General features: G+C 51.0%; 1 protein-coding gene across 6 annotated transcripts in view; it reads right to left on the bottom strand.

The window, feature by feature from the left end:
* ATXN7L1 (ataxin 7 like 1) overlaps positions 1–22,656 on the bottom strand; it is a 270,996-nt gene that overhangs the window by 52,088 nt on the left and 196,252 nt on the right. For all 6 annotated transcript variants that reach the window (XM_056118265.1, XM_056118266.1, XM_056118268.1 and 3 more), the window contains one exon: positions 12,887–13,109. In XM_056118265.1, the coding sequence (XP_055974240.1) occupies positions 12,887–13,109 (223 nt within the window). The remainder of the gene's footprint in view (positions 1–12,886; positions 13,110–22,656) is intronic.

Below are 22,656 nucleotides of genomic sequence, written 5' to 3'. Positions count from 1 at the left end.
GTTCTGGGCCCACTGTCTCCCATCCCCTCACCCACCTGCCCTCTCTACTCCCCTCTGCTGATCACCCCAGGAATAGCCTCCTCCTGTGTCCTGTAGCCCACCCACCTTCTCCCTTTAACATCAGCCCCGCTTCTTTCTGGTGTCCACTAGCCTCAGAGGACCCCCATCCCCCACCCTCACCATTCCTGGGAAGTGGGCTGGGTTTGTGAGTGGGAATCCAGGATGCATTTCTGAGGATAGACACAACCCTGCCCTTTCAGGGTTTGCTTAGGTGGCCAGGCATGTTCCTGGGAGCAGAAACAAAAGCCATGAGGGGTTTGGTATGAGGATCACTGTGCCTTCTCTTTGTTTCTGAGAAAATACTTTTTCCCTTTTTGGGGGGTGGGGCGTGGGGGGTGGGGAGGGAGCGGATGGAGCCACAGCCAGCCAGCAGTGCTCAGGGAATATTCCTGCCTCTGTGCTCAGGACTGACCTCCAGGCAGTGCTCTGGGGACCATTGGTAGTGCTGGGATTTAAACCAGGCTCAGCAGGATGCAAGGCAAGAGGCTTAACTCATGTGTACTCTCCTGACCCTGAAATACTCTCCTCTTGCCAGAGCTCAGAGGGCTTTTCCTTTATAGCATCTAGGACCACAGTTTTCCCTTACTAAAAACTAACTGCATTGGTGAAAAATAATTCTATGATGGGACTGGCAATCTGATCTCTCTCGAAAATGCAGAGGTGGGGTGAGGGAGATGGAGCTGGAGCGGAGGTTATGAGGCATGCTTTGCATATGCTGACTCTGGTCTGATCCCCAGGATCACTTGGTTCCCTAAACATTGCTGGGTGTGGCTCTGGCGGCCCCTGAGCACTGCAGGGTGGGAAGCCCTGATGGTTCCTAGCACTGCAGGGCATGAGAAACTCTGTGGACTTGGGCCCTGGCTTTGAACTACCAGCTGGGTTTGTTAAGGATTGCCGGGAGTGGGGCTGGAGAGAGAGTAGAGCGGGTAGGGTGTTTGCCTTGCATGTGACCCATCTGGGTTTGATCCCCACCATCTCGTACAGTCCCCCGAGCACTGAGAGCAGTGATTCCTGAATGCCGAGCCAGGAGCAATCCCTGAGCATCGCTAGTATGACCCCAAACCAAAAAACCAAGTAAAATAACAAAATAAAATTCTTTCTTAAAAAAAAAAGAGAATTGCCAGAAGTGAACCCTGGGCACCCTATCCTCCCCTCCAAAAAAAGAAAAAAAAAGAAGGATTTAAAAGTGGGCCAGGGATATAGCTCAGTCATAGAGCACTTGCCTTTTACGAGTGAGGCCCTGGTTCGATCCTCACACTGCAAAAGAATCCGAAAGGTATCAATAAATAAATGTCCTTATTGTTTTCTTTAACACCAGAAAGGTGGAAATCAGGAGGAAGCCAAAGCAATTCCCTTTCACAGAGTCATTCATTCATTCTCTCATCACACATTCATTTATGAAGCTCTTTTGAGGGTGCTGCATTCCATGCTGAGTCATGTCAAACCTGGGCGGGACAGATAAATATGATGCATGAAAATAACTTTCTTTTAATTTAAATTTTAGGGCACACGACAAAGTAGGAGTTCCGGAAGGCTCAGTGGTTTGGGGTCGCTGGAGGTGACCAGCGGACCAGACAGTGCCAGGGACCAAACCTGAGCTTCCAACACAAAAAGCATGGGCTCCAGCCCTTTGAGCTATTTCTCTGGCCCAGCAATGACATTTTTTTCCCCCTTGGTGGTGCTGGGGATGACAGAGAGCAGGGCTGCCAGGCTCAAACAGCAGAGCTGCCAGGACGGTGGTGTGAGGCAACAGAGATTCGAACTCATGACCATACGCTTGGCAAAGCTTCTAACCAGACACTTGAAGTTACCCTTACAGGGAAACTTTGGCATACACAGGAACTAGAAGAAGAAGCATCTAAGCCTGAGTGAAAATCCAGAAAATGGGTCCGAGAGAGATAGCCCGACAGGCCGAGTGCACTCAGAGCATGCAGGAAGCCTGGATTTGAGGCCCAGAACTCTGTGATCCACTGAGCACAGCCAGGGTCGACCCCGTGGTACTGCCCCAACACCAATCAACCAAACAAAGGGTCCAGGAAGAGGGTGGAGGAGATAGTGCAGGGGATGAGGGTGCAGGCAAGGCATGCACCTGACCCTGGTTTGGCCCCCCAATATCACATGAGCCCCCGAGCATCACAGAGGAGAGCCCCCAAGTACCACTGGCCTAGAGCAGGTGGTCCCCAACATGGCGGGGCCTGAACAGTGCTGTGTCCTCGGGCTTTAGTACTGAACCAGTCCATTGGATTGGTATCGCACCATGTGTGGGCCCTGGGCCACCCACCCTTAAAATAAAAAAGCGACCCAGTGAAGCTTCCTTGAGGAAGTGACACTCCAGCAGAGACTTGAGAACATCAGGGGAAGGCAGACAGGTGGCCCCTGTCCTGGGAAGCAGCATATGGCAGCATGGGGAGGCCGGAGTGTGTAGGAGCTAAGAGACTCAGGGTTGCTGGGCAGTCGCATCACTCTCTCCCTCCAGAGGGGTGAAACCACCAGGGAAGGACCTGAGCAGGGCCAGGCCAGCAGGGGGCACAGAGTGAGGACAGGATGCCGGCAGGGCAGAGCAGCGGTGGAAGGGCCAGGAGATGAGATGCCTTGGGGCCAAGACCAGATTTCTGCAGCGGATCAGGCTGGATTGGGGAGTGGGCTAATACAAGAGACCCAGCAACCCGGCTTCCATCTGCCTGGCACCTCAGGGCTCCCGGAGCACTGCCTGGAGCAGCTCCCAATTGTCTCCGGATATGCCCCCTCCCCCAACAAAACACAAACAAACAAAAAGAATTCACTGGAGGCATCTGGAATAGTCAGACCGGCCAGAGGCCAGCGAGGAGGATGAGCAGCAGCTCCCTGCCCTTAACAGAAGGCGGAGACAATGCCCTCTGCCTTCTGGGAGTCCCCCCCATGCTCAGTACTGCTGCCCAATCCCCTGCCCTGAGGCCTGATGCCTGACTTCCTGCACCCTGGGAGCGGAGCTGCTCAGTGCACTCTCCCCGCAGCATCCTGGCGGGGGGGGGGGGGGGGGGGGGGGGGAGGAGTGTCACAGCTCCCCCCCCCCCCCCGCCCCCTCTCCCCACCCTGTGCCCTGGCCACAAGTTGCAGGCCTTCGAGCTCGCTCTCGAGGGCTTTCCTCCCTTGTCCCTGCTCTGGCTCATTTCCCTCCCGGAGCAGAGGCTCATCTCCTGCCTTTGCCATGGCGGAGCATAGTTGGCATTCCACACGCACGTGTGGGCTGATAAGGCCCAGGGAGAAGGCAACAAGCCATGCAGGGGAGGCGTCCTCCTCTCCAGGCCTCTCCCGTGCAGCTGGACAGCGCCACGCCCCAGTGACCCGGCCACCGCAGGGGGCAAGTCCTAGGGGCTGACGCAGTGTCCCGCTGGGCGGGGACCCAGGGCGGGGCGAGCCAAGACTGAAATCTGCCAAGCTCCTGCTTAGCTCAAAAGAAAAAAAAAAAAGCGACTCACAATTCCCTCCTGATGCCCACCAGGGGGCTGATTCAACCTGCTTGCTCCAAGTCCCCTTTATCTGATGCAGGCAGACACCTCTCTGGTTTCTGGCTGGGGGTCGGAGTGGGGTGGACCCCACAGAGAGGCGTGGTCCATGAGTGTGGTCACAAGGGATGCCTTTGTGACCACCCCATCCCCGCTTTCTTCTAATACAGAGGGGTTCTGTTTTGTAATGGGGGTGGTGAGGGGCACACTTCACGCTGGTGGGTGGGCGAGAGAAACGTTAGTGGTTCGCAGAAGCAGGAATATACTCCACCACTAGAACCACAGCCCTCTGCCTGTGTAGGTGTTTTATTTACTTTCTTGGTAAGCTTGTTCGTTTCTTTGGGAGCCGTACTGGCGTGAGGGGCTACTTCCGGCTCAGGGTTTGGTGCTTTGAGCGTGGGGGTCATTCCTGGTCATGCTGGAACTCACACTGGTGCCTATACTCCAACTTCTTGTATTATCTCCCTGGCCTTAGTTATTTGGGGGGGGGGGGGCGGGGGCATAGGAGGGGGATGGGAGGGTTGGTGGTACTCAGGCAACCAGATGTGGTGCTGGAGATCCAACTGGGATGGGACAGAAACAGCAACCTGCAAGGTGAGCACTGTCCCTGGGTCCTAGCTCACTGGCCTCTCACAATTTTTTTTTTTAAACCTTCTAAGCACGTAAGGCAACAAACTCACAGACCGTTTCAGCTTCTGGGAGAGGTTGGGAGGTAGCTGTGTGCCCAGGAGCTGGGTTCTGATGGCTGTGCTCCTGGATGTGAATTACCTGGGAAGGGGGTTGGAGGTTCCTCCACAGTCAGGCGGCTCATGATGTCTTTTCTTGGTCTTTATGTTGGGGCTGGTACCGAGCTCCTGGGGAGCAAGGCTTGCGCTCTGGGCTGGCATTCTCAGCTCAGCCCCCCTGGGTCCTCAGCCCTTTCTATCACACCCAGCAGGACACTAATGTGAGAAGGAGCAGGAGAAGGGGTGCAAATTTCCTTCCACCTCAGAAATCAGCAACTCCACCCGGGGAAGTGAAAGAGATGGAGGAAGTCTGAGGGACCTAGAGGTTTCTCTAGGTCCCTCTACAAGGGTCCCTGGCCTGGGGGCCCAACTGTGTTCTCTGCCACTGCAGCGTCTAGCAGTTGTGAGTGCTGGCCACGTGGCTGCAGAAGGAAATTTGAAATCTCCCAGTTTTTTTTTTTTTGGTGAGGGAGGAGGGTTGTTTTGTCTTTAGGCCACACCCGGTGATGCTCAGGGCTTACTCCTGGCTCTGCTCATATGGGATGCCGGAGATCGAACCTGGGTCCGTCATGAGCAAGGCAAATGCCCTACCTGCTATACTCTCTCTTCGGCCTCTCTTTCTTTCATTCTAATTCCTTAAATTTTGAGAGCAGGTATTTGATTCTGTTATAAGCAAATATCTAAGCATTTGTTGGAGCAATGTGGGGAGAGAGAGAGAGAGAGAGAGAGAGAGAGAGAGAGAGAGAGAGAGAGAGAGAGAGAGAGAGAGCATACAGGGGCTAAGACACAGGCCAATTTAGACCCTGGCACCACATATAGTCCCTGGAGTACTATTAAGGGTCTCTACTGAGCACAGAGCCAGGAGCAAGCCCTACGCACCATCAGGTGTGGTCCCAACCTCCTCCTTCAAAACTAACAAATAAAAACAATGTTAAATATGGACCAACTTTGGGCGGGAGTGATATTACAGGGTTGGGTGTTTGCCTTGCATGTGGCTGACCCGGGTTCAATCCCATGTGGCAACCCATATAGTTCCCTGGGCACTGCCAGGAGTGATTTCTAAATGTAGAGCCAGGAGTACTCCTAAGCATCTCCCGGGTACTAAAAGTCAAAAAAAAAAAAAAAAAAGAAGAAGAAGAAAAAAAAAGAAAAAGAAAAAAAAAAGGACCAACTTAGGTATGGAAATCTATTTCATAATACAGAGGATATTTATTTTTGTTTGAGGCCTATACCCAGTGGTACTGGGGAATACTCCCAGCTCTGTGAAGGTGGGTCACTCCCAATAGCGCCCATGGGACCAAGGGGTGCTACAGGCATATGTTATAACATTTAACAATGTCCTCAATTACCAATCTCTAAGTTTTAAAAGTAAAATAGAAATAAAAATTAGCAATTTCTACTGAAAATTTAGTGTCTAAATTCCAGATGTGCTCTATGTATAAAACACAGAGGATATTGATATATATATTTACATACACATACATACATAAATGTATATATCTGTATATACATACTATGAAAGAGTGCAAACCATTGTACTGGTTAGCACTACAGCACTGCCCTCCCACTGTTCATCGATTTGCTCGAGCGGGCACAAGTAACATCTCCATTGTGAGACTTGTTGTTACTGTTTTTGGCATATCGAATACACCACGGGGAGCTTGCCAGGCTCTGCCATGCAGGCGGGATACTCTCGGTAGCTTGCCGGGCTCTCCGAAAGGGACAGAGGAATCGAACCTGGGTTGGCCGCGTGCGAGATGCCCTACCCGCTGTCCTATCGCTCCAGTCCATTGTACTGGTTAGGCTAAATAAAATTATTTTACAACAATATATCATTCTTCTTATTTTTGGGTTTTGGGCCACACCTGGTGATGCTTCGGGCTTGCTCCTGACTTAGTACTCAGGGCTTGGGGAGCCCAATGGAGTGAAGGGATCAAACCACAAGGCAAGCAGCTTACCCACTACACTATTGCTACAGTCCCATAATATACTGTCATTTAATAAAAATATAGCAATAATAATAAATCAATAATGTATCGATATTATAAGACACAAATAAATAATGCAATATAATAATATATTACAAAGGATTCATTTTGATTTTGTTTGTTTGGGGGCCATGCCTAGCAGTGCTCAGGGCTCATTCCTGGCTCTATGCTCAGTGCTTGGGGGACCATGTGGGGTACCGGAGATTCGACCTCGATTGGCTGTGTAAGTAAGGCAAGTGCCCTACCTGCTGTACTACTGTCTAGCCACAATTTGTTTTTCTTTTCACCATTTCCAACGTGACTACTAGAAAGATTTAAGTCATATATAGTGACTGCTCTATTTCCTTTGGAGAGTGCCCATCTCTGAAATATTTGGATGAAACTTTTCTGGGAACAGAAATCTGACCCCTTTCTCTTTCAGTGGTCATGTCCACATCCTTCAGTTCCACAATCTTTTATTGGCCAGGGGACAGCGCTGGCTATGTTGGTGCCAGGGGCACTAATGACTGAGCAGAAGGAGCATAAGCAACCTTGCCTCGGGCATCAGAGAGGAGTGACTGGTAAGATGAAAGTGAAGACTTCTTGGGGACGGGGAGGCTCTGGGCCAGACCAAGCCTGTACCCACAGAGAGACACAGCCTAGCTTTCTGGATCTCTTCAGGATCTGGATCTCTTCCTCTGACCCCTCCCACCACCACTCCCAATCTCCCAGCCCCTGCTCCTAACCCCTCCTCTGCCCGAGCCTTAAGCCTTATGGCCCCAACCCACATCCATAGCTTCAGTGCCTGAGTCTGCACTGATGACGACTCTTAACTCTGATATTTACCCATCTTCTACCTGACTCCTAGGTTCCAACAGGTTGTGTTCACAGGTCCTCTCTCTGGAGGTGTATCTTAGATGCTTCAAAGTCTACTAGCCTGGAGCCGGGGAGACAGATCAAAGGACTGGAGTGCATGCTTTGCCTGTTTAAGGAGCCCAGTTTGATCCGAGCAGTGAGTGATCCCCGGAGCACCACTGGGTGTGTCCCTGACAGGCCTCCCTCTCCCCACTGCACTACTGGGCCCAAGCAGCATCACCTGGATGACAGACAGTAGTCCCTGGGTCCCCTGGACATTGCTTGAGAGACCTCCCCCACCTCAAAGCCAACTGAAAAAAAAGAATGACAAAATAGAGTCCACTTCCCACTCCACCTAGGTGAACTCATCCTTTTCCTCCCCATTTGAGACTGGCTTTTTCCTCTTTTATTTTTTTTGAGGGGATGGGATAGGTTTGGGGAGGGTGTTACTTCTTGGCTCTGCCCTCAGGGAATCACTCCTAGATGGGCTTGGGGGACCATGTGGGGTTCCCGGGATCAAACTGGAGTCAGCCACATGCAATGCAAGCACCCTACCCCTGTATCATCTCTTGTCAGAGGCACCCTTTTTTGTCCTTCTCTTGAGAGGGTGACAGGACCAGTATCCCAGCTGTCCAAGCCAGGACACTAGACATCAGCTTCCACCCTTCCCTGTCTGCATGATGCCAGCACCAGGCTCCTGCAGGCACCTGTGCAGGCTGACACTGGTGCCACACAGTTCCCCTGGCTTCTCACCCAAGGAGCCCACCCCCCAGCCGCCCTTCATGCTGCAATCAGGGTGGATCTTAGTCCAGTTCTTGGATCTTATTCCAGTGATTCTTAGCGCTGTGCAGTTTTCAGGGCAAAGCTCACATCCCTGAACATGCTCAAGGTGGAACCTCACCATCGACTTTCATCTGCTACCTCTCCCCAGAGGCAGTGATTCTACGCAGGCTGGTCCCACTGCCTGAATTCCTTTCCAACTTCCTTAAAACTCTGATGATGGTACAACACAACCATATACAGGCAACACAACATTTTACCATTCCAATTTGGTCTTCTCTGACCAGTTCATTCCTCCTTGGCATCAAATTCAACTCAAGGGAGAACTCTTTTCAAAAATCCGTGTGTGCTTGGGGAGTGAGAAACAGATGAGTGCTGGGGGCTTGAATCCAGAGCCTCACACATGTGAGGCAAGTGCTCTACCACCGAGTCACATTCCTGGGTTTTTCCAAAATCTTTCCTAAGACACCATCTTGGCTTAGGTGTATTGCCTCTTTTGTGCCAGTATCTGGCCTTGGGAAGACTAGCTCTGTTCACTTTGTCTCTTTCTGGAGACTCACATAGATGGTGTCTGTGTCTCACAGTTGGGCACGGTATCTGTGTCTCACAGTTGGACAGTACAGCTGTACAGGTTGGGCACTGCACTGAGAGGCCTGGATAAGTAGAGGAAGAAGACCAAAAACGCCCCTGGCTAGCCTGCATTCAGGCCTTTCAAAAATTTCTGCAAAGGCACCATGTGAGCCTTGTATGCATCTCCAAGGTGGATGGTGGATTTGGCACACAGCATTACAGTTGGTGCTCATTAATGAGAAGCTGAGCAGAGAGAAGGGTGAGTCCCTGCAAAGGGACCAGGGGAAGACACGGCGGAGAAGCTGGAGTAACGGGGTAGTCCTGGATAAACAAGATTGGAGTAACGGTTTTGTTTTTATGTTTATGGATCACACCCAGCTGTGCTCAGAGTTTATTCCTGGCTCTGATTTCAGGGGTCACTCACAGCGGTACTCAGGGGACCATATGCAGTGCTAGATTGAAGGAGGGGTTAGCTGTATGCAAAGCAAGCACTTTAACCGTGTACTATCTATCTCTCCAGCCCAGGGGATTATGGAGTTCTGAGTCAGTTTGTAGAGGATCCCTAAGATGAGTCAAGGGGACAATTCCTAATTCAGTAGAACATAAAAACCATGTCAAAAAAAAAATTTTTTTTTGAAGACTGTGACTTAGAATCCCTAGATATCTGGACTGGAAATAAGCCCCAGAGAAGCTACATGGCTTGTTCAAGGTTATACAGATGTTAGTGGCTGTGCCATAACTTGAATTGGCTTTTCTTGCCTCTACCCTCCTACAATGATCTTTGAGTGGGGGGCTGGGTGGCTGTGAGCTGAGGTGGAAGCCTCAAAGCCTCCAAACTCAAGCTCCCAGCCTTCCTCACACTTGTCTTAATGCTGACTGTGTGTGTTTGTATATGTGTGTGTGTGTGTGTGTGTGTGTGTGTGTGTGTGTGTTGGGGGGCGGGGCACAGTGGGGCTGCCCAGGGCTGAGGACGTTCAGAGCTCAGCCTCATTCGGGCTCTAGCCCGCTCTGTCTCCAGATTATCTAGCTGCCCAAAGTCACTGAAACACACATAACTTTTCTTGACACAAGGCAAGCATGCAGGGTTTATATGTTATTGTTGTTTTTAGGGCACACCTGGCAATGCTCACAGCTTACTCCTGGCTCTTTGTTCAGGGATCATTCCTGGCAGATTGAGGGGACCATATAGGGTGCTGGGGATAGAACCTGGTCAGCTGTGTGCAAAACAAGCGCCCCACCTGCTGTACTATCTCTCCAACCTTGAGTACTCTAGTTTTCAGAGCCTTTCTCTCTCTCTCTCTTTCTTTCCCTCCTCCCTCCCTCTTTCTTTCTTTCTTTCTTTCTTTCTTTCTTTCTTTCTTTCTAAAAAGCCTTTTTTTTAAGCACCCACACTATGCTCAGGGGCCGCTCCCAGCTTGATGATCAGTTATCACTACTGCTGGTGTGGGCAGACCATGCAGAGCTGGGGAATGAACACTGGGCTTCCACCTGCAAAGCATGTGCTCCCGCCGTTTAAGCCACCTCCCAGGCCAGTGAAACTTAAAAAAAAAAATTGGCATATGCAAAAGAGCTCTCTCCCTTATAATTCTTTCAGCTGCTCTTATTTCGAGCCTGGATGTTTCTTCAGATTCTCTCCCAATTAGTTTTGCCTCTAGCTGAAAGGACCTTGCATTATAGCAAGTGGGTCAGATTGAGGGTTCTCAGCTGCTGAGGGGTGCACTCAAAGCATGCCCAGGACTTGAGTTTGAATCCTGGCCCTACCTGGCTCCCTGCATGCCCCATATGGCCCTGAGGATCCCCAAACACTGCTGGGGTTGCTTTGATGGCACCAGCAGCACAGGCCCGAGCAGGTCTGCACCCTCAATTCCTCATATTGAACCATCCAGGCTCGCTGGTTGGCTTAGTAGCACTTAGGAGTGGCCCCTAGGTCCCTTGAGTACTGTTTGGGAGCCCCCTCCCCAGGCCACCCCTCAATAAAAGGAAGAAAGAGAAGTGGGTTGGAAGGATGGTACACAAGTTAAGGCAACTGCCTTGTTCTGATCCCAGTTTGATCCCCAGAGCTGAGCATGGTTCCCAGAGTTCCACCTGGAATAATCCCTAAGCACAGAGCCAGGAGGAAGCCTTGAGCACCACTGAGTGTGCTCCAAAAACGAAAAAAAGAGAAAAAGGAAACACAGAGAAGTGTGTGTGTGTGAAGTTGGTCTGAACTCAACATCAGGGTCGTTTTCACCCGGGCAGTCTCCTAGAAAGAGTGCCTCAGGGGATGGTTTTTGGGGCTCTGTCTCAGAGTTCTGAGTCCAAATTGGTCATTTATCATTTATGACATTCATGCTATGATCTTCCACAGCTCGCATTTTCCTTGTGGTTTATTCCTCACGAGTATCGTGATTGGCTTTCTCTGGAGCTCATATTCTGGGCCCGGAATCAAGGATCTTTTCCAGATCCAACTTCAGTCTGAAGAACCATGTCAGTTTTTTCCAAAGAGATTTCACTTCTCACTTTGACCCCCCCGTACAGGCTCTCCATCCTACTGCACACACAACAACAACAACAACAACAACAACAACAACAACAACACTGTCACCAGACAGTGATCCCATAGGCAATCTGCTCTCTAAACAAAATGGTTCTGGTTGTGTTTAGAGAGAATTCCTTCACCCAATCCTAATAACCATTCCTTGGAAGCGACGGATCATCTAACGGTCCCATTTTACAGAGTTTGAAAACAATAGCATGCCATGTTTCAGCATCGCGTCCAGGGTTGCATCGCTAAGAGCAGTCCTCAGGCAGGGATTCAAGAACTCTGCCTACATTGGGGTCCCTTAGGTTGCCTCTTTCTGCAGGATGCCCGCCAGCATGCTCAGGCTGGGTTTTCTGTAGTCACTGCACCCTCCTATATGACAGACACAAAGTCCAAAGTTTGACCCCGAAGTCTCCTGTAGGACAGGAATGTCCCATGGCTGACAGTGGGCCACACCAAGACCTTTCCACAGAATTGCAAGAGGTTCCTAAACAAGCCAGACCTCATGAGCTCTTGACAAAAACTTCCTCCTGCAGAGTGCGGGGACCAAATACACAAAGGGGTGATTTCATTTTTTTCTCCATCTTTTTTTTTTTTGCGGGGTGTATGTGTGTGTGTGCGGGCATGTGTGGGAGACACACCTGGCGGTGCTCAGGGCTTACTACTGGCTCTGAGGTCAGGGAACACTCCTGGCAGTGCTCAGAGGACCCTAAGTGGTGCCGGGGATGGAACCTGGGCTGGCCACATGCAAGGCAAGTAAGTGCTTCACCTGCTGTACGATCTCTCCGGCCCCTGATGGGCTGTTCTACCCCCAGCTTTCCCAGGAAGGAACTCCCATTCACTAGTAGAAGACTTTTTCTCCATTAGTACTGAACTTAGTATAACTGTAACAAGCCAGTTTTGTTTGTTTGTCTTTGGACGACACCCAGTGGTGCTCATGGGCTACTCCCAACTCAGTGCTCAGGACTGCTCCTGGAGTTGCTCAGGGGGCCTTGTGGTGCTGGGGATCCAACCTGGGTCTCTTGCATGAAAAGCATGTGCGTACCTGCCAAGCCGTCTCTCCAGCCCTGTCATAAGCCAGTTTCAAGTCAGGCACATGAGCACTGGAAGATTCATGCTATCTGTCCTTATTTTTCATCTGGGTTCCCTCCATCTATGCCTTCCCTTCCCTGATTCACTGGGCAAAAAACTGATGTTTTGAAAATGAATGGAGTGACTGATTTTTCAGTCATCTGCATTATGGCAGTGAGGTCTGGGGCCTCAGTCACCTGCATTATGGCAGTGAGGTCTGGGGCCTCATCCATCTGCATTTTGGAAGTGAGGTCTGGGGCCTCAGTCACCTGCACTTTGGCAGTGAGGTTTGGGGCATCAGTCACCTGCATTATGGTAGTGAGTTTTGGGGCCCAGAGGTTGCATGGGGTGACTGTCCCATGGTCTCATTCTCCACTGCAGAGCTTCCTATTGCATTTTCTATTATTTATGCTAATGCATCTCTTCACTAGGGTCGATAACTGATAGGTGTCTGTGTAACTGGGGAATCTTTCCCTGGGACCCTTTGATACAAGTTGGTGTACGTTTCAAGGGGGAAAAAAACAAAACAAAACAAAACAAAACAAAACCCAGTCAGGCATGTGGCACTTTTTTGTTTTTTGCAGTGCTGGGGCTTGAACCCAGGGCCTCACCCCACACATGGCATGCATACTATCCCTGAGCCACACCCTGGACCTAAGTGGATGGTTAAGAACCCAGGTTCCTGCTAACGATGAGGCTTCTCATTCCCTCACTTGGGTCTTCCTTTCCCTCCCAGATCCTGCCCACGAAGCGCAGGAACAAAGGCCGAGACGAACCGCCCGTCCCAGAGGTAGCGGGGTGGGGGCCCACGGCGAGGACCCACGGCGCTGGCTGTCAGTAGCCCACACTCACCATGGTTTGTCTCTCGATCCTTTCGCAGAAAAGACCGTGTGCTGTTTGCTGCTGGAGGTAAGAAGATTGTCTTTGGGCGTTTTGAATGGCTTTGAGGTGCTGCTGGCAGAGTTATGGCCGCTCAGACAGGTCTTGGTTCTCCCTGGGACGAGTGACGTCCTGGAATTGGAGGGTGGAGACGCGGGCGAGAGAGAGGGTCTGCACATTGAACCGTGTCTTCTCTCTGTAGAGAGGGGAGGAGAGACGTCAGCACTGCTCGCCCCCGGGCACGACACACTCACACAGACTCTTCTATCTTGCGCTGGCGACAGCCTTGACCTCTTGGTTCTGACTGGGGTTGATCTTTGGGTCACACCTGGCTGCACTCAGGGCTCATTCCTAGCTCTGTGCTCAGAAGTCGCTCCTGGCAGTGCTCACGGGGCCACATGTGATGTCAGGCGATCAACTAGGTTAGTGTACCTACCATCTCTCTAGCCTGTGACTGTCTTGACATCTGCTTCCATCCCACAAATGAGAATGAAATTTCTAGATCAAATGGCGACATGGGTTATCCTAGGAGTCATCGGCCTGACATTTTTTCTGCAAAAACCACAGCCAGGACTAGCAAAGGAGTCTATGGAGGTCCCCTGAACCCGGTGGGCTCACTGGAGAGACAAAGTGGGTCCCTAGACAGTCACTGACTAGGAGGCCACAAATTTCCTCGGGGTAGTGAGGACAGTCTCAGCTACACAGAACCAGGAAGTGGACCCATGTACCTCTACCAGTCGTGGCCTCTCTGTGGGGGCACTGCAGCTACCACAGCCAGGCCAGGACACTGGTGAGGGGACAGGAGCCTGCATGAGGGCAGGCTGGCAGGCACAGCATCCAGATATTGTGCAGAAAATTCCAGAGCTCTGGGCCTAAAGAGGTCTCACTCCCCCTCCCCCCCAGTGAGTTCCTTGGGGTCTCAGCCCCACAGACAGGAGGAGAGAGCCCTGACCCAGACAGGAGGCACATGAAACCCCCCTAAATCAGATCCTGCCCCGTGCAGGGCAACAGCCAAGATCAAAGTGGAGGATCCCTTCCTGAGGGTCTGTGCCCACAAACTGTTCATATAGCTTCCAAGAAGAAATGTCATATACTTGGGGGCAGCAAGGTGGGGTGGTGGGGGGCATGGAGGGACAGTACAGCAATAGGGCATTTGCCTTTCACACAGCACAACCCGGGTTCAATCCGGTCTCTTGAGCCTGCCAGGAGGGTTCCCTGAGCACAGAGCTGGGAGTAAGCCCTGAGCACTATAGGGTGTGGCCCAAAAGACAAAAAGTTAAGAAAAAATACGACAACAACTGCAGGCTTGCTCCTAACCAAGCAAACATAGGGCCCAACGGAGAGCAGCTGCTTAATTGAAATACATAAATTGATGAGATAAACGAAACGAGAGCAGATGTTATGATGGGAGCAGCTCTGGTGGGAACGTGACTGCGGACAAGGAACCACACAGGTTTAGGTCTCTGGCTCTCTTCACTAGAGAGACATCTCAAGGGTGATTCACTTATATCCTGACAGGCAGAAGCAAGCCACACTGGCCTTGGCTATCTGGTGGTGGTGCTGACTTTGGAGCTCCTCTGAGCTCCCCTAGATCAAGAGACTTCCACGTTATCTCCAAGCAGATTGAGTGTGGGAACAACATGGGAAATGGGGCTTGGTGGGGGGTGGGTCATCTGGCTGTTGGGCATTTCTGTTGGTCCCAGTGCACACAGGTTGCCTGCAGGAATGAACCTGACCAGGTAGTTTTTCATCATTGAACCCCTGGACCCTCCCTGCACAGAGCACTGAGTGCCCAGAGTCATCCCATGCAAAGCTGTAGAAACCAAGAACCAATTCTGGGGTCTTCTATGTGGATGACCCAGCTCCGGACACCTCACTTAGTTAGGCCTCGGGCCTCCAGTTCACCACTCACACTTTCTCCATTTCCATGTCTTTATCAGTAAATGAAGTGGGTCCCCAGCAGGCCGCTTTCCACTCTGTTATCATAAACACAAGGCCTATCTCCGCCAGCTCCTCCTCGGTCCCTCCAGATTCCAGAGCGTGATAGCAATAATTACAGCTCAAGTACTGAAACGTTTGACGCAGGCGGGCCCTCCCTCGGAGGGATTCAGCTTTTGTAAAATTGTTCTGGCCTATACAACCGCTGAGAGACAGGCAGGGAGCAGTTGGGGTAGCCCACCCTTGTCAGGCCTGACGCGCAGAACCGTGGGCAAGGGGACTTGTCAAGGTCAGGACCGGTGGCTCCGTGGGGTGGAATGGATGGGACCTTGAATCATGTGCAGGGGCCCAGCTGTTTCCCAGGAAGGCAGGAAACAGTGTGCGGGAGAAAGCAAGATGGAGTGAGGAAGGTAGGAAGGACAGAACTTGCCATCGCTAAAGATTAGAAGGGGGTCCGGGTATGCAGTCTCCCTAGTGACAGACGAGGTTATCAGTTAGCAAGGGGACCCACTTTCAGACTGTAGGGCAGAGCTACTTGGTGGCAAGCCTGAGACTAGAACCATTTTCTCACTTCAAATTCATTGTTTTTCCCTGCCCTTTAGATCTGTCTGGCTTAGCAATTTCTTTTTTGGCAGAGGCTTTCAATACTATAAATAAGACTACCACTACTGTTTTAGAATTGTTCCCTCTCCCCCCCCCCCCCCCCCCCCCCAGTCTTCATTCACCTACTTGCTCTCACTTGCTCGGGCTGGTAAGTGAGTAAGGGGTGGGAGGTGGGATCTGCAGAAATATCCCTAAGCTCCAGTGGGCAGACGCGTCTTGATAATGAAGATGTATTTTATTTTGCTAAACTGAATTAAACAATACAACTAGGGCGGGGAGACAGCTCCAGAGGCTGGAGTGTAAATCTTTTCAATCCCCTGCACTGAGCATGAGCTGATGGAGCCCTGGTGGTCCCACGCCACCACAGGGTGACCCTCACGGTCTCCATCAGGCCTGCAGAGCTGGGCTAAGTACTTGTAGGAATGATCCCCAGGATCTACTGAAGAAGGACCCCCTAAGATAATATAAGAAAACAACTAACGCTAAATCACCAGGGTGCCATCAATGACATAAGAAACAGTCTAGATTCTAAAATAAACTTCCCAGGGATTCCTGGCCAACACATTCCACAGCTAAACTCCCCTCACCCCCAAATTAAATCACCGAACAAGCTTTTTTTTAATTTCCATTGGCTTTATATGAATAAAAAAAAATTCTCCTGTTTCATAATCCTTCTGAAACGACCAATTGGATGGAAATGACCAACTGCACAGGAGATACTATTCATCAAGACTTCACCCTGACGTTTTTATTCACGTGCAATTCTTCTGTTGTAATAGACGAAGGCAGTATGTCCTGCTGTGAAATGGTGTCTCACTCAGACGGAAACAAATCTACCCCTCTTTCAAAGTCTTCCACAAAAAGACACGTCCTGCTGTTCGGAGACAGGAGAACAAGCTCCCAGCTCCCACTGCAGGCGGTGGAAGGAAGGGAGCGTGAGGGAGGCCTGGAGGAACAGTGCAGGGTTCAGAGCTCCGGCCTGGCAAGTGTGTGGTCACAAGCTCGAATCCTCAGTGTCCCACATGTGCTGAGTCCAATCCCGGCAACTCAGTTCCTTCAGCCTGGCACTTGGGCTGCCTGAGAGCCCCAGTATCCCGGGGTTAGTCCGCTTAGGCCACCACAAAGGGAAGTAAGACCCTGGCAAGCACCTCAACAACAACAACAACAACAACAACAACAACAACAACAGATGCATAGGGGCTAGAGCGATAGTACAGCGGGTAGGGCATTCGCTTTGCATGCAGCCAACCTGGGTTCAATCTCTGGCGTCCCATATGGTCCCCCAAGTACCACCAGGAGTAATTCCAGGGTGAGAGCCAGGAGTAACCCCTGTGCATCGCTGGGTGTGACCCAAAAAGAAAAAAAAGACACATAAATGCCATGGATAGGAAGTGTGATCCCAGCCTGTATGTGCATGAGCGCTGTGGCGGACCCCAGCCAAGCACTACTACAACCAGGGATTAAATGTCTTGGAGCACTGACACCCCCTCCCCGGGAGCACCAATGAGAAAGAGTTGTGAACCATAGCGGGCACTGTGGCAGAGTGTGCGAGCACCACAGTCAGTTGTGGGGCTCAGTCACCGCAACAACCAGCACAAGGAAGGGAAGGGCGGGGGAGCAAAACAAGTCAAATGGAAAAAGAAATCCTTTATAAAAAACAAAAACAGAAAGAAAAGGGAAGGGGGTAAAGCGCTCAGAACTTCATCACGAGGTTCACTGACGCTTTTGGCGACGGAGTGGGGGGGGGGGAACAAGTTGTTTCATAAAGACCCGATTCCCATTCAGCCCCGTTACTCCAGTCTGCAGAGAGCCTCCTGGATAGACAGATAATTGACGTGGCTTTGTCTCCTGGCAGAGAGGTGGGCGGGCGGGTGATGGGGGAAGATGAGATCTAGGTTTCTTGTAAGGCGCTGCTGCTGGCAGGCGGCCAGCGCCGGGGAAAGTGCTCCAGATTCACGCTCTGATCACCCTGACACGGGCCCTCCTCTCTGGAAGGCTCATGCACTTTGTCTGCTCGGGGCACAGGCCATCCTGAGGCAGATCCCTATAATTAATGTAACTCCCTTGGCCCAGCTCAGAACACTGCATTATCTCCTCACGACTGAAGCATCGTATCGAGGCGACTGTTTATATAATTATGTTTATATTTAATAATTATTTTATAGGCTATTTGAAAATATTTTTTTCTAGGAATAATTTTGGAGAAAAAGAGCCTGAGCTCATTCTTGGTTAATGCACTTAGATGTTATTAACAAGATTATGATTAACGACTAGGATAGACTATTCTCTTTCAACTAACAACACTCTTTTGTTTGTTTGTTTGGGGGCCACATCCTGAGATGTACCCCTGGCTCTGCACTTGAGACTGACTCCTGGCAGTGCTTAGGGGACCATATGGGATGCTTGGAGATCAAACCCAGGTCAAGCTGCCTGCAAGGCTAGAACCCTGTCTGCTGTCCTATGGCTCCAGCCTCCTCAACTAATACAATTCTGTAGCACTGTGACACTGTCCTCCTGTTGTTCATCGATTTGCTTGAGTGGACACCAGTCACGTTTCCATTGTGTGACTTGTTGTTACTGTTTTTGGCATATTGAATACGTTATGAGGAGCTTGCAAGACTCTGCCATGTGGGCGGGATACTCTCGGTAGCTTGCCAGGCTCTCTGAGAGGGATGGAGGAATTGAACTCGGGTCGGCCACATGCAAGGCAAATGCCCTACCCACTGTGCTATCGCTCCAGTCCAACATAACTCTATCTAAACATTTCTATTTTCTATATATTGGTGATCTTATTGATTAACTAATCGGGGGCCTCCAAAGAAGTGCTGAGGGAGCCTGGGGACCACTGGAGATAACACCTGTTCCTGTTCCACTACGTGGGAGCAGAGCTCAGTGCTAAGGAAGCAGTAAGGCTGCCCCACTGGGGCCCGCAGGTACTGGGGACCCTGGGCGCCAGTACCCGGCAATGCTTGGGGGACCATGTGGTGCCAGGGAATGAACTCAGACTGAACTCCACACACAAGGCACGCATGCCAGCCCTCCGAGCTGTCCCCATCCCCCTCAAAACCAGGTCCTCACTCAGGCAAAGCAACTAAGTGCTCCATTACTGAGTTGCACCCTGACCCTAAACTGGTTAATATTCTGTCACAGATGTGCTGTAAATTTAGTCACACCCTTACCATTCACTTACTGTCTGGCTCTTTTGTTCTGTTTTATAATTTATATTAAGAAAAAAGCAATTCAGGATCTGCTTTGAGGTATGGTTCCCAAAGTGAAAGGTGCAATAGTTCAGAGCTCTCATAACACATTTCTTTCCAGACGACAGAAAGAGCAAAACCATCCATTCTGCAAATGTTGATCATGAAAACCACTGACCCTACCCAAGTGAAGATAGAAATTCACCATCAGCCCTCTCATTAGGAATCAAGTGTTCAATACATCAGCAATAACCCAGCCATTGATCAGCAACCTCTGGGCTCAACCTTTCTGCCCTTTGGCCAATAGTTACAACAACTGATTCAAATTTCTCCGCAGGCAGGCATACTCCTAAACAATGGGTGTATCTAACAGCATTTAATTCCCAGAGTACCCTAGGAAAGATACTAGCATTATCTCCATTCTCCAGCTGAGGGAGCTGAGGCCCAGAAACAGGAGTGACTCAGGGTCATGGAGCTAACACACCTGGGATGCGCAAAGCAACTGTGCTACCTGCTGTACTACTGCTCAGGCCCAGGCCATCTTAACTCTTCAGCTCTATTCCCTGAAATCTCTTATGATCGTGAACAAACGAGAGAGGCCCCATTCCCACCCACTGTGGTGCACGCGCCTTTCAGCAAGGCACCTCCGTCACATTCCCAGAGAAAACGAGATACTGCTCAACAGCCCATGCCCGGCCTGAGACTTCCAGGCCCCAGTTCAGCTGGGAACCTCAGAATCAAAGCAATGAAAAACCCAAATCCTTTTGTTTTATTATTACTCTTTTCTGTATTTGCTATCACAGGAAGTCCAGACCAAGACCTCAGCTACCAGCAGTTCTAAAACCACGTGCTTCACTCAGTGCACCTTAAACTATACAGGTTTAACTCAGGGGGAGCTCTGGAGGGTCACAGGAAGGGAGCTTGGAAACAGGCTCTGAGCACTCAGAGTCTGCATTCCAGTGTGGGAAGTCCCGGTGACCCCATGATTCTCCCACTCCTCAAATCCACTGGGTTCAGGCAAATCCATTTCAATAAAAGATTTGGAAGCCTCTTGCCACCCCCCTCCCCCACCCACCCCAGGCTTCTTCATGGTGATATTTTCATGCTTGTAACCTCAATGTCCTGTGTGTGAAAAAAAAAAAAAACTCAGCACAGACACCTCGCAAGTGGCCGGCCTATATACTCCATGTGGTTCCCTGCACCATTTTTGGAAAGAACTGACTGGGGAATTTTCCAATCTGGTTTTTGAGGGAGCAAGTGCCTCCCAGCAGACTTTGGGCACCCCCCACACTTGCAGCTGGCCATGGTTGTGTAAGCTCCTTTGGGCCCCCGGCCAGCCCCTGCACGCTCATTTGCCAGCCCCCACTGGTGAGGGCAGGTGCCTGGCAAATCATTAGCCAGCCTCTGTTTTATCAATGGACCTTATCTGCTTCGCGCAGCGAGGCTTTCTACTAAGGACAGCCTGGACTCCCAAAGGCCCTTCTTCCCAGAAGAAATGGGTGCCGGTGGGGGCGATGGGCAGCGAGGTTCCCCTCGCCTGGGGAACAGAGCTGGACTCGGCTCGGCCCTATCTTACGCCAATTTTTGGCAGCAGCGGCAACCAGGCCAAGCGTGGAAGGCCACGAGGGCCTATCTCCTGAGAAACTTGGCCAAAGTCACCAGGCTGGTCGTGGGTTGGAGGGGCCGGGGCTGGAATCTGAGCTTGTGGTCTCATTCGCTGCAGGACTCGTTAGGCACTAAATATAGTGCCACGGTAGTCAGAGGAGGATGACTGAATCAGCCTTCCTCAGCAGCGGAGGAAATGAAGACACAGGAAAGGCAAGTGACTAAGGCAGGCAGGGGTGACTGAGCCGCAGGCTGAGCTATGCCAGGTGGCGCTCGTGCCAGGAGTGTGTGCTTGTAAGCGCAGTGCCTGAGTATTGCTTTAAAGACAGCAAGGCCTGAGTGTGTGTGTGTGTGGGGGGGGGGGTAGGTGGGTGGGTGGGGGCGCAGGGATGTGGTCTGGGGGTAGGGGTGGCTTACCGGCCCGGTGCCTGTCACTAATTCACTGAGAGGAGGTCTTCTTCATTCCTTTTCAGCTCCTCTCTCCTGCCACGCCACCTGCGTTGTCTGGGGCACTGTGACAAATGCCAGTGGGTGTGTGTGGTGGCCAGCACTGTTTTTGTTGGCTGACTCCCCCACAGGCTCTGCTCCGGTTTCTCGCTCACTCGGTCCTCCTGTGCCCATCCACTCATGCAGGAAGCATTTCCGGAGTGTCTGCTCTGTGTCGGGTCCCAGGCAAGCTCCCCTAGGACACTTGCCACGCACCTCATCTTGTTGCACGGTCCCAAGAAGGGGCTGCTACCGGGGGCCTCCGCGTGATGAATGGTCTCACGGAAGCTGGGTGTGATGACCAAACAAGAGCCAGGTCACTCCCCCCCATGCCTTGGCAGCTGGCCTGGCCCCAGAGTCCAGGCCTTTGCTCCATGCCACGCTAGAGACAGTCTCTTTCCTTCAAGCTTGAATGACAGACAGAACTTTGCTGAGGATTCTAGACAAAGTATTTCACAGCAAGATACAAGCCTGAAACTGGCTGCAACGCTTTTCCATCCTGTTCCCGGGCAGTGCCCACCTCCTTCCTGCCCTTCTACTGCTTATCAGATGGAGGCGCAAGTTTCTGAACTCAAGCACTGCTGGGTAGGATCAGGGGAGTTCCAGGGGCTTTCCGGGGTCCTGAAATACTTCCACCCACCTCCAAGGATGACTCCCTGAAACGGCGCACCTTGCTGACAGAAATCACCACGACAAATTGTAAAACCACCAGGGGGGTACTTCCAAGGGATGGGGGTGTTTTCCTGGAGCACAAACCACCACCTACAAATAATAACAAGAACTCAAAAGCAACCACAACCTTTGATCAGGTAATCTGGAAATTTAGTTTGGAAAATAGAACTCAAAGAAATATTCCTCCCCACCCCCTATCTCCCAAAGTTCAAAGATATTCTCAGCAGTACTGTTTTCAGAAGTTAAAAAAGAAAAATCACCAAAAAAATCCCCTAAATGGTCTATAATACAGCCACTGAAAATGAAGGTTATCTCAATCTGAGCAAATGTGTAAATGCAGTTAGTATTCTCAGATCCACAAGAAGCCTCAAAATGATCACACTCTGTAAACACTAATCACCACACTACAAAAACATTAACACACATATAACATGTGTGATTATATAAGACAAGTAATGTGGAAAAGGAAGGATATTTTGAATAGAAGCGATAGCGCAATGGTAGGCGTTTGCCTTGCACACGGCCAGCCTGGCTGACCTGGGTTCGATTCCTCTGCTCCTCTCAGAGAGCCTGGTAAGCTACCTTGAGTATCTCCCCTGCACGGCAAAGCCTGGCAAGCTACCTGTGACATATTCGATATGCCAAACACAGTAACAAGTCTCACAACGGAGACATTACTGGGCCCGCTCGAGCAAATCAATGAACAACGGGAGGACAGTGGGACAGTGTGAGTTTTTAATTAAAGCTTTAGGTTCACTTAGAAACATGATAAAAATTGGGCCAAAGAGATAGTGCAGAGGTTAAGGTGCTTGCTTCCTTGTCCACACCTGTCCCTGGTTCGTGAGCAACCCGGCACCACATAAATTCCCCCAAGCACTACCAGAAGTGATCCCTGAGCACAGAGCCAGGAGCAAGTCCTGAGCACAGCTGGGGGTGTACATCCCCTACTCAAAGACAACAATTAGGGTACTTCAGTGGCACCGCACCAGTCTGCAGGCACGAGGCTGAGAATCTGAGGCCAGCACAGCCCCATGTGCCAAGCCTGAGCCCAGTACACTGAGCTTGGGGATCCCCAAGACTGCCAATTCCAAGCACATCATCAACCTTTGGAAGTTCTGCATCCAAATGTGCAGACTGGAACCCCCCCTCCCCCATCACCCCCCTCCGAAACATTGTGATGACAAAGGGAAAGGGGAACGAAAGTTGATAATGCTTACGTTGGCATGATCAGGCGAATGCCAT

Source organism: Sorex fumeus, unplaced genomic scaffold, assembly GCF_029834395.1.
Source record: "Sorex fumeus unplaced genomic scaffold, SorFum_2.1 ptg000037l, whole genome shotgun sequence".
Lineage (NCBI taxonomy): Eukaryota > Metazoa > Chordata > Mammalia > Eulipotyphla > Soricidae > Sorex > Sorex fumeus.
This window is presented reverse-complemented; position numbering and strand designations above follow the sequence as displayed.